Source organism: Hyalella azteca, unplaced genomic scaffold (genome assembly GCF_000764305.2).
Source record: "Hyalella azteca isolate HAZT.00-mixed unplaced genomic scaffold, Hazt_2.0.2 contig5918, whole genome shotgun sequence".
NCBI lineage: Eukaryota > Metazoa > Arthropoda > Malacostraca > Amphipoda > Hyalellidae > Hyalella > Hyalella azteca.
The window spans coordinates 314,854-327,909 of NW_025936095.1; the positions used below are offsets into that span (position 1 = coordinate 314,854).

The 13,056-nt window shown below is 38.2% G+C and overlaps 1 protein-coding gene across 1 annotated transcript in view; it reads right to left on the minus strand.

Moving 5' to 3' along the window:
* Nucleotides 1–7,413: 7,413 nt before the first annotated feature.
* LOC108670051 overlaps nucleotides 7,414–13,056 on the minus strand; it is a 7,212-nt gene continuing 1,569 nt past the window's right edge. The window contains exons 2-3 of the mRNA XM_018157501.2: nucleotides 9,491–9,723; nucleotides 7,414–8,935 (exon numbers count right to left, since the gene is read on the minus strand). Of these exons, the coding sequence (XP_018012990.1) occupies nucleotides 8,762–8,935; nucleotides 9,491–9,723 (407 nt within the window). The 3' untranslated portion in view covers nucleotides 7,414–8,761. The remainder of the gene's footprint in view (nucleotides 8,936–9,490; nucleotides 9,724–13,056) is intronic.

A 13,056-nucleotide genomic window follows, 5' to 3' on the forward strand; every position in this document is an offset into this window, starting at 1 on the left:
GGACAGGTGGAGATGGACAGGTGGAGATCAGTGGTTCCCAAAGTGGGCGATATCACCCCCCTAGGGGTGGGGGAAAGATTTTGGGGGGCGGTAAGGAAGGAGAGGGCGGTAGGGGGCGATGGGGGGGGCAGTAGTACGAAGTCAATGTCAGAAGTTCGAACGTTTGTTTGATGATTTGTACACAACACGTGCAGCACATGACTCCCAGCAATGGTTTTTTCACCCAGATCTGTTTTTTCAACCTCTCCTGGGCTTACGTCCGGAAAAATTAACGGCCGGTCTTGCGGACAATTTCCAAATTCAATGTTCAAGGAATATCTCTCAAACTAATGAATTTAAATGAACTTAACTCAATGAAACTTGGTACACATATTCATTAGGACCTAATGATAATGTTTTACTCGTGAAAATTGGTTGAATTTTGCCATCGTTTGTTTTTGCCATAGTTATATATTTTTGCCAAAATTCAGTGATCAAGTAATTTCTTCCAAACTACTGAACATATTCGAACGAAATTTTGAATTTACAGTCCTAAATACCAAACGGTAATGTTTATCTTGTGAACATTTTTTTGGTTGTGCCTTCGTTCGTGAGCCTCTTTCTTCATTTCACTTTTATTCGTGATTTAAACAGCAATATATCGTGCATGCTTTTAAATTCGCAGTAGTCGAGAAATTTTTTTCAAACTACTGAACAGATTTCAACGAAACTTAGTATTTAAATACCTAACCTCAGCAACGGTGATGTTTACAATTTTTTCGTTTTACCTTTGTTTCCAAGTTATACGGCTATACGTATAAGGCTCTTGATTAAATCGGCCTGGTAGAAAAGCCGGTCATTCCTCCTATATTGGTATAACTCGAGAACAAAAGCAAAATAAAAAAATTGTCACGAGATAAACATCACCATTGAGAGGTTAGGTATTTATATACGTACAAAGTTTTGTTGAAATCTGTTCTGTAGTTTAGAAGAAATTTCTTGATCGCCGCGAATTTAAGTGACAAATTACCCGGCGATACGGGCCGAATGTAAGGAAGTGTGAAATCAAGAATGATGATGAAATGAAAAAAAAACTTGCGAATGAAAGTAAAATCGAAAAAAATTTATAAGATAAAAAATCACAGTATGGTAGTTAGGAATGTATATATAAAATTTTGTTCAAATATGTTCAATAGTTTGGAAGAAATTCTTTGATCACTGCAAATTTTGGCCTGTTTCGCAATATACGCGTTACTCACGAATGAAGGTGAAATTAAAAAAAATTTACAAGCTAAACATCACCGTTAGGTTCTGATGAATACGTGTTCCAAGTTTCATAGAGCTGCATTCATTAGTTTGGGAGATATCACTTGATAATTGAATTTGGAGATTGGTCATGAGACTGACGAGTCCGGCCGTAAATTCGCCTGAGATGTCCTAGGTTTCTAGTGCTGAAACAGTTAAAACAGCTGCAAAACATATTGGTTCACTAAATGGGGCTCTATTTTTGAAATATACATTTGTGTTTAACCTTTATTTTATCTTTTAGAATTGCAGTGTACTAAATTTCAAGAAAGAGGCATATGTTTTTATTTGTGTCTGTAGGGGAGAGGGGGGGGGGCGTTAGAAATTCTCTAGGGAGCCAAAGGGGGGCACCAGCCTGAAAAAGTTAGGGAACCACTGGTGTAGATGGACCAGCTACCAAGCACAGGGTGCGTACTGGTATTTAGAAAAAAATTCATGCCTTTTCCATGACTCTATGACCATCAATATAATTTTCCAAGACTCATATACAACAGGTTTAGCATGACTGGAAGACTAACTGTGCATATTCTATCATCTCCTAGAGTTGATAAATAGCAAACGTGTAAATGCATAGAGCAGGCACAGAGGAACAAAAATGACACCTATCTGAAAATCAAGCCCACACTGGTATTATTAAAAATTCAATAGTGTCAAATCACATCAAATAGAGTAATGCACACAAGATTGTACATGATAATGTCAATAAAGTTCAGAACACTCTTCAACACCACTTGGCAATCTTAGCATCAACAAGCAAAGCGAGACAGTTCTTCAACTGTGTCTTGTTGGCTTCCTTACAGTCCTTCTTGATGATGCTATTGAGCATTGTCCACTGCAAGCTTAATATCAGTAGCCATATAGCATTTCTTCTGTATCTGTAAGCTTACAGGACAGCTTGTAATTTCACACAATTTTAATCAAATCAAATGATTTCACAATTTTCACTATAACAAAAAATATAGTAAAAAACATACATGAAACAGAAAAGAATATCTTAGTGACCACCATTATAATTTTTGGAGAAATAAATCATAGTTCAAGTTAATTACTTTTCATTCTTTGTTGACCAGTGCTCAATTCTATGAAATTTTATGCACAATTTGGTTTTGACTGATGCATTAGTTTTTTGTTTAGTGAAATTTTTTTCACTGAGCACAGAGCAAGGTAGGGTAAACACGGTATATTCCGACCTTGTGGGTAATTCCAACACTTCTCAATTTTTTTCCTTTATATTAAGCTTTGACTTAGTTCCACGCATTCATTGATGGTTGAAATAGTGACGTTATACTATTGCGTGCCATACTATTGCCAAAACACTAGGTCTGGCCGTCTGGCAGGAAAATGTTAAGATCCAAAGAGAGAAAGTGCACGTCACCCAGTGGAAACATCGAAAAATGTGTCAAAGTTGATAGTTGACCTTGCTCTACCAAATAGTGATAAACTGTTTGGATAAAAAGAATATTATGGTTTGAGACTGTGAAAATAAGTCTGTGAATATCAGGAATCCTTTAGGTATACTTGTATTTGCTGATTTCAAGTGTAAATAAATTAATAGATGATTAAGTTAAGCAACGGTTTTAGACACATAAAAACTAATTCCGACACAGCTTGGGGCCTTGGGATTAGACACACACAGCTTGTACCTAGCTGTGTCCAAAAATTAAAATTTTCTTGATTAAAAGCTTAATAGCTCTTAATTAAAAGCTTAATTAATAAATTAACATTTTCTGATTAAGCTTGTTCTGAGCTGTGTCGTATTCCAATACAGCTCACACAGCCTGACACAGGGCATCGGAATTCCAACACAGGGCGCCGGAATTACAAATTAATAGAGTTTGAATCGCTGCCAGAATTAGTCTCACATCATGCCAAATTTAGTCACACACAGCGTCGGAATTCAGGGATTTTGTAGGTTTGAATTCTAAAGGCTTTTAAATAGATATGGCAATAGTTTGTGATGTTTCATAGTTGCTGGCGTGTAGTGTGGTGTTTTGAGAGAGACGTAAACCAATCAGAACTTGAGTTGCGCATACGGTGATATTTTTATAGCCATTCATTTCTTGCTACATCCTTAATGTGTCGGAATATACCGCATTTACATAAATGTAATCAAAATTATCTGTTGTTACTTTTTAATTGATTTTTTCACTAACTCTAACTAGAGCCTTTGCTAACAAAGGTTATACTGTAAATGCGATTTTAGGGGTGTCCTGGCAGTGTGGAAATCCAGAGGGGTAATATATTAACAGGTAAACATAGCAAATCGGAAAGCACGCAGGACCCAAAAATCTGGAACGTCAAGCACACTTCCACTTTCAGTCCATCATCATCACTGATGAGTCTCTGCAAGATGCCACAGCTGTTTCATTGAAAAAAACAGCACTTGCATCATCACAGTAACAAGAATCCAATCAACACTTGAACGCGTCCAACGTAACAGTCACAAGAATTCAATCAATGCTTGAATGTGTCCAACATACTGTCACAGGGATCAAATCATCGCTAGAACGTGTGCAACATCACAGCCACAAATCCAATCAGCAACAGAAAGCTAGAAGGGACCGCCTCAAATGCACACAATGTTAACGCACTGATGCTAACTTAATGCATAATGCTACAATTCTTATTTCAAGAGCGTAATACAACAGTGTAGTTATGTCATTATTGATGGAAATCGCAAAGAATAACATCTTCACTATGTACACTCACTCACAAATACATGAAAAACTGCCTATGATTCAATCCACAAATACAAAACTGACCACCAATGCAATCAGCTAAGACATACAATCTCCTTTCGTTGTGATCAGCCAAACAAAAACTGTAAACAAAGAAGAAGCAGGGATACCAACCGCACCGGCAACCAATGTGAAACAGACATCAATATAGTCATGTGAAAAAAGGAAAGATACGAATTCTTCTATATTAACAATTTATCAGTAACTGACATTCAACAGAAATCAGAATGGTTTAATAACCTTTGTAAATATTATTCATGCATGCGTGAATAATATTTATATATATATAAATACTATTAATATAATCAATCGTGTGCAACAGTGGCCGCGTGGCGGGAATCTATGATGGTTAGTTCTCATTAAGCAATCGGTGGGTACTGGGTAAGGTACCTACAGAACATTACTGCTGCTACTGCAAATAAAGCTCCCAAACTTCGAGACGATAATTGAGTGAAAACTTTACATGATATATTGTGAGCCTTCTAAAGTTTTTTTTAATAATGAAGAAATCACAAGGTTCACAGAATCTAAAAGTTTGAATGCTAAATTTTTGACTTTCGAGTACTCTATTGACTATTGAGTCTATTCTAGTCAGTCAACTGTAACTGTGAAGGGTCATGTTTGTTGTGCATTGCCTTTTCTTCGACTTCAAGAAGTTTCTCCAACTGCCGATGAGTTTGTCCTCAATTTGAAAGCTGAGGTAACGAATAGGTGCTATTAATGTTTTTTATATTTAATTTGAAACTATCATGTTGGGAGTAAATAGTATTTCCTTCTGTAGATCCAGCCATCTTGCTCAACTGTGAGTGACGCGCGCAATTAACAATCTTGCATGGGACCATCTCTGTGTTGCCTGACTTGATCTTGATGTTCATACGATCATATTCATAGCTACCGCAACCGAAGCCAATTTCTGATGGCCTGCAAACCTGTTTCAGTGTTTCTAGTTGCCTGGAACATTTTTTTTTACGGCAGAACACTTTTTTTATGTGAACCACGAATTTTAGAATTCCAGCTTAAGAACTAATAAGGCTAAGGGACCCTTAGCCGGGGTCCCTTATTAGGCTATTACCCTGTCTTGCGGAAATGGCCACCATTTTTTTTTGAATGAGTCACAGATTGCCCGGTTCACACTGCTTACGTCAGTTATTTGAGTAGCTTTTTTTTACCACGTTGGAACATAGTGGCAAAGCAGAGAGTTTTTTAGACTCTCCCTCAAGTTCATTTTTGAGTCCTATAAGTAGACAAGTAAAGCATAGTGGCAAAGCAGAGAGTTTTTTAGACTCTCCCTCAAGTTCATTTTTGAGTCCTACATGTACTAGTATGGAATATATCTACTTGGCGAGCCGCGACTGAATTTTTCGAGCCGTGGTTTTATGGATTTGCCAGCCGTGATTCCATTTCACATTATCATACTTAAGAAATTGGTTTAAATCTTGAGTAAATGAGGAAATTAAAAATGAATTGATTCTGAAAAAGCTCTGGTTTGCCACTATGCATAGTAACTTGGTAAGGAGTGAGCACTGAGTGGCAAGCAGAAAGTTTTTTAGACTCTCCGTCAAGCTCAAGTTCATTTTTGAGTCCCATAAGTAGACCAGTAAACTGAGTACCTACCTAAAGACTGTAAAGTATCTTGGTAGGCTCCACTGTGCAGAGAGTGAACGAAGATTTAAAGACCTACGGCGACGCATTATCGGCAAAATTTTCGCCTTCAGAAGATCTTGCCGACACATTTAATTAAAAATTACCCGGCGACGCATCTTTAAAATGGCCGGCGACGCTTTGGGCTTAAAAATCCATATATTGGCGACGCTGCATCCACCCTCTGCATAGTGGGGTAGGCTGGATACCAGTCTCCAGAGTCCAGACTCCAGTCTTATGCATTAGAAATTGGTTTAAATCTTAGGAGTATATGAGGAAGTTAAAAATGAACTGATTCTAAAGAATCTATGGTTTGTCACTAGTCACTATAGCCTAGGGACTAAGGAGACATGTCTGCCAATCTGCCAGTGTGCGCGTGGCATGGGCGGCCCGCGGCCCATGATCCGAATCCGATGATGATCGGTGATCAGTACTGGTTTTTAATGCGTACTAACACAACTGAATAAAATATTGCAACGAGAAGCGAAACAAATACAGACGTATAATACTGGAGACATAGTAGAAATCTCTAGGTAGTTTTTCTCACGATCAGACTCGCGCACTCACGCTCGCGACTCGTCCACGGGTCCACCTGCCCCCCTAACACATCCAATCACTATAGCCTGTCCAGCCTCACAGTCCAGGCCAAATGCATGGCGAAAAGCAGGCCCTTGATATTACGTCAGCTGTCCGCAGTAACATATTTTTTTATTTTCAAAGAATATTCGGGTAAATTTATTTCTGATGACTACACGGTTTGAAATATTTGGGATCGAGTAAATTCACCAGGAATGCAGTTAGAATTTATATTGCTAATGCAAAGCTGAGTAAAAAATTTTTAGCCAACTTGTATTTGAATTTTAATGTTATTAATATGTACTGTTGTTTTGGATCTAGAAATAATTTCAGGAGCTGGAGCGCTGAAACAAAGAATTGACCCATTTTATTTTTATCTTAATACTTATGCTGTCTACTTAGATATTAGGCAAATAAACGTATGTTTGGTGCCCTTTCATGAGTCTTTCCAGAACACGTGACAACCAGGTCGACACTCCTGCGTTTAGATTTGATCATTCGCATAGTTTTCACATAAGTATGAAATATGACAACAGATGGACTTATAGCCATTTTACAAAGCAGAGGTAATCATGCATTCTTTTAAGTTTGATACAATCATCTTCATTGAAGTATTTAGTAGCGATATATTCGTGAAAACCACCTTATATGGTGCTTTCGGCTTGTGTGTATGGATCTTTGAGCGTGTTATTGAGAAGCCCTTTGTGTCTTTCATTAGCGTTTCTGAGCGACCGAATCGACACTTCTCCGTCATGAGCGCCCACCACCACAGAGCTCGCGGTACCTGACTGCAATTCTCAATTGTGAGGCTAAGTTGTTATGGAGGAAAGATTCCTTGCCTTTCTCTTTTCTGTGACCATTTTACGTGGGGTCGAAATCTCGTGTAGCCTGTGCGACCTATTTATTAGTGTACCTGCTTCAGTAGCCTGGCCGCTTGAGGCCTTCCACACATTTGTGAATGATGAATGATTTGCGAAATTCGGTGCATTTGAGACTTTTCGCCTTGCTGGTGCGTAACAGTGGCGGCTCATAGATCTGGCTAATATTAGCCGATATCTCGTGTACGGGACTAGTCGTTGCTTAAGTTACAGAGGTGATTAGTGGGCTGCATGCAGCGTTACCAGGAAGCCAACAAAGTTCGAGTTATTATATATTATTTAATATTAGTCGACGCGGGAACAATACAAGCTAATGGTAATTAAAGCTAATATTAGCTGATCGAAATTTTCGTTTATTTTTCTTATCCAGTGGCCTGGAGCAATTAACAGAGCATGAAGTTACAAAAATGGATTTTATACCCGGGCAAGTGACATGAGTAGGACTGAATCAGCCATGAGCGGTACAGACGTAACTGTGCTGCCATTAAAGTTCACAAAACAAAGTCGATGATGTTTACAAGTTATCTCGTCATCCTACCCTATTTTTTACCCACACCCAATGTTGATTGACACAATTTTTCATCTCCTCACATAGAGTAACAAGAATTTCATCAACTGATTCATCGAAAGCCTCCTGTAAGTCACCGTTGTCACGTTTCAATATCTTCAGCCAAGCGAACTCTTCAATGGCATGAAATTACAGCTGAAACTTTGAGAACGATGCAATGAAGGCGATGAATAGAAGAAGGAGCTAGCTATTCATGTCCAAATAATGACTCCCTTAACCCTGTTCTGGCATCTTAACTCCGTCACACATTCTGGTGCGTATACCAGTGTGAAAATATGCCAAACAACGTCTACATCAGCGAATAAATTCCTGAATTTGTTGTGTAGTCGGGTAGGTACTTCGCTTAGCTATCTTATGATAATATAATTTAATATGAAATTAACGCAGTCTACTCGTAATATAACATTCTTCGTTATTTTATATGCTTTATCTTGATCCATGAAACTCTTAGGTACTTGTTTCCTTTTCTACGATGAAAAAGAGAGCCCGATGTCGGGCAAAGCGGTTGTATCTTCGCCCCCAACAACAACCAAAGAAAATAATATCAATAAAGATCACTACTTTCGAATGTTCAAATCAGGATTCTCTTCTTTCATTTGGCTAGTGCAATGGAAGCTCGAGTTTATCTGCGCTGTTCATCTCTTTGCAGCCTCCTACGGAAAAATATCTTTCGATATAAACAATTTCAATTGAGTGTTTCTCGTACGTCAGTTTAAAGAAAATCCCTGAATATTTTCATCAGGTGCTGGCTTTTTGATGGGTTTCACATGTGCTTACCATTTCCGTATCAATAGTTTAAATCGATCAATAGTAAATAAAGGCTCAAGGTGACTCGCCCATCTTCTCCGAAATCTCAAGCTGACGTTCTTGAACTGACCCGCTGCTCCTAATTAGTGGAATAATGCTTAAAGTGCACTCTTCATATTACAGGAAACAACAACAGAATAATCAGTTATCACTTGACAAAAATCACTGAACAACTGGTGCAAGAGTGCTGCAGTTATCACCAGCATTAGTGACCCAGCGGCAACACTGATGGACAGTTTCGCGGCCACGGAACTGCCCGGCGCGGCCGCTCATCCGCCGATGTCGATGCCGGGGTAGAAGTCGTTGCAGGCGTCGGTGTTGCAGCACTTGGCGCACACCTCCACGTAGATGCCCAGGCCGCGAGGTCTGCACCCGAAGTAGCAGGTGTCTATGCACGATCTCGCCAGCGTCGTCAGTACGCCATTTATTTCTGTGCGCTCCACCTGTCGAAACAAATTCACATTTGGAAAAATCTGAACTGGAATACTTCGTGAATATATGTAATGACGCTAGTAGTAACGAGTGCACCAGAAAATAAAATTTAAAGATAAATTGAATTTCTGTATAGTGATTGCTATAAAATTCTTAAATTCCAGATTGGTCATAATATTATTATTCAGCGTACTAGCCATGCCTGTCAAGAAGTCAGCAATTGAGGCCCATGTATTGTATAAATTAAAATTCTATTCCATATTGTAAAGTGTGTGTGAGCAAGGGCTGATATTGTCTTCTGATTAAAGTAGATGCTTGAAATGTGGTTGATATTTGAAATGTTTCGATATCAAAATAACGCCCGTTGGTCCCCAATAAAAATGAGGCACATGAGTTTAACCAATTGTTATTGAGTGTTTAATGTATAATGAAGAAAATTCGTAATGACGTGTTACTAAATTTTTTACATTTCACGGTGAATTGCAACTGGCACGAGTTGGCTTTAGAGTTTAAAATATAAAACTTTATAGTTGTATTACAAATCAAATAGTTTCTGGAAATCTGACCTTACAGAAAATGTCGCGTACTCCGCAGTTGACGAGGTAGTCGGGATGGACGGCCTCGCCATGCCTGCCCAGGCACGGGTGTAAGCTGTCGTAGCCTGTCTTGAAGTCCAGCGAGCACGAGAAGCACGACAAGTTCCCCACAGTCGCTGCGGGGTCCGGAGCCTCGGTCGCCGGCTCATCGAATCCGAACGGCCGGAATATCGGATTGCCGAACCGATCGAACTGAAATTGACCTGGAGTATGGAAAGATCACTGATCATAAGAATAACGAATTATTTAACGACCTATAGTCGTTTTGTTTCATCTTTCGAACAAGTTAGAGGCCTAGTGTTTGAGTCTACCAGGTTAAATAACCTCATAAGTTCTGAGGCTTCAAAGAATGACAACGTTCCATTCGTACTTCAAAAATGTCAGTCCAGGTCGCATGTTTTTTTATTTTTTTGTTTTTGTAAATGGAGCATACTTGGATCCCGAAAATTTCTTTTTTTATGCTGCGATAGAAATTACTGAAAAAAAACACAATTATTACATGTTCAATAAATCTATTAATTTAAAAAAGATAAGAAATGCTCGGATTTCACATCTGATAGATTGTTCTGAATATTATCCTCCAGTAACACCGGCGAGGTTTTTAGGACATTTCTCGCCGTTGTACTTTCTACTAACAAAACAAGATATCCAATCGAATAAATATTCCGATTCACATCGGCTTTCCCGTCGTAGTTTAGAGGTTTTGTCCTTTTTTACTCATGGGACTGGCGGGTTTGATGGAGCAAGAGATAATCGTTATACAGGTCAGAGAAAATCGCTTTAGATTCAGAAGCTGATGTTACAGACTAGCAGAGGTGGGCAGTAGCGCGCTACATGTAGCGGCCGCTACTAGCGGCCGCTACATTTTCAGTAGCGGTAGCGGTAGCGGCTCTACATTTAAGGCAATGTAGCGGTAGCGGTAGCGCCCGCTACATATTTAAGTAGCGATACGAGGTTTTGCCGCTACAGCGCTACCGCTGCATTCATAGATAAAGCCTTTAGATTTTACTTAAGGGGACCGGCTACCCTCCAACAAAACTTTTCTGTTTACAGACGGATCGTTTTGAAACTTGGTACACATATGTAAAACAGAAATCTAAGACCTTTTTGTTCATGTAAATTTAAAAAAATGAAAGAAAACGTGGAATTAATAGAAAACGGCAAATAAGGGGTACTCATAAAAAAGTTTATAACTTTTGCAAATCACGTGTTACAATGTCGAGACACATATCATTCGATTTGTAACAACAATATCTAGCGACTGTAGAGCCCCGTCTTTTGATTTTCCTCAGCGTTTTTTTCGCGTTCTTCCCATTTTTTCACTCTCATTTTTCCCCCCCCCCCCACCTTCCTCCCCCTCCCATATATAAGTCAAACCATGCACATATTAAAAAAAGGCTTCTAGAGTCGCTAGGAATTGTTTTTACAAATCGAATGGTATGTCTCTCATTGGCGTAGCTTGAAAACTGTTGGAGTTATAATTTTTTTAAGATGGCGTTTTTTGTATTTTTAAATTGTTCAGGGGAGCCAAATAAAGTAAAATTCATTGAAAACAGAAGAATATGCCCAAAAAGTCTTGATATTGTAGCCCAAGCTTTCCCATTGCCAATTATTTGCAACCAAGGAACCAGAACGCGTCTTTATGTTCAATTTAACGTGAATAATAGGCTATAATGGGACTTTTTATATATAAATATATATAAAATATTCATTCTACATAAATTTACAATTGCATTACGCAAAAACTATTGCATGAACATCCATGTTAGTAACTTTGTTAAACGCGTCTTGTTTGTAGCTTTGAAACGAGTGCAAAAACTTTGCAATTAACCTAAATAATGACATATAAATACCATTTATTTGTAAATAATGATATAAAATGATCATTTTATAAAAGTTCAAGATTGCATTACACAAAAAAGTATTGCATGTACATCTATGGTAGTACATCTATGGTAGTAGCTTTGTTGAACGCGTCTCGTTTGTAGCTTTCAAACGAGTGCAAACACTTTGTAATTAACGAGAGTAATGATCTATATACACAGATTTAATTCAAATAAATCTTTGTACATATTGTTAAAAAATGTTCATATATATATTTTTAAAATTGTCTTACGCAAAAATTATAGCACGCACAGACATGCCGTAAACTGCGTTAGACGCGCCTTTTCAGCAGATACAAAATTAGTCAAGAAAACGGTAAAGCCAAAATTTCCGATTTTTAGGATAGCCGGTCCCCTTAATAGTATTAAATATTATTTAAAAACCAGCATGATACATACATAATATAAATTACAGAATAAAACTGTACGAAATATTTCGGTGTAATGTTGTCAACCTCAGCCTGTTACTGGTGTCAACATGTTGTTACTTGTTAAGTTGTTACCAGTTACCACTAACATTTTTTTTCATCTTTCAGTTTGCTTACAGTTATTTTTATGTTTCACCTTCCCTACATGGATGTCTACTTCAATCTACCAATCTCAAAAAAAATCCACATATATATAAAAAAAACTGAATTTTATATGTATATGTCGATAATTTCTTAGATTGGTAGATTAAAGTTCACATCCATGTAGGGAAGGTAAAACATAAAAATAACTGTAACTTCTATTTACTGTATCTAACCCTGGGGTAACCCATACTAGTTCGGTTAGGTTAATTGCAATGAAGTTGCATTGATATGTTTTAAAAATGTTTTAGTATCATTAAATGTTAATGAGTAAATTCCAATAGCAGAACAATAAATATTTAGAGATTTCCAATAATTTTAGCCATTGTAGCGGCTAATGTAGCGCGCTACATTTTACTGTAGCGGTAGCGGTAGCGCCCGTTACAATCTAGTGGCTGTAGCGGTAACGGTAGCGCCCGCTACATTTAGAGCATGTAGCGGTAGCGGTAGCGGTAGCGCCGCTACATTTCCAAGTAGCGCTGCCCAGCTCTGCAGACTAGACATTCAAAGTTCAAAAAATAACAATAACTGTGGCAAACCTCGTGCTTTAATCGTTGCTGTTTACTGAAAATTTTCCCAAAGCTGTGCCCGGTTTTCAATATTCTTCTGATACGGCTGTTCTATTCACATTTATGTGAACTCGTGTAGCTAGTTTTGCGTGCGATTTTTGATCCACACATACTTGTGGAATGTGCATGTGAGTGTATGAAGAACTCACGTACAAAGACAAATGGAACGTATGAGTTGATAAAACAGAATCGCGTAATTTTAAAAAACTGTCGTGAGTAATTCTATATATAATATTATAGATTCGCGTGCTCTGAATAATCCTCAAGGTATGTCAGGGCGACACACTCATGCACTTTAGAATAGAATAGAATAGAAGTGTCGGCGTTGAAGAAATAGGCCCATGGCCTGTTGCCGATTCTTGAACTTTTCGTGACTTGATTCACAAGGGATCCGGCCTTTGGAACCCGATCTTACTTATTGCCTGATCCGTAATTTGCTAGGCATTTTAAGACTGAACATATGCTCCTGCATAGCTTCGTCTAGTCTGTTTTTGAAGATGTTCATACTCGGAGCT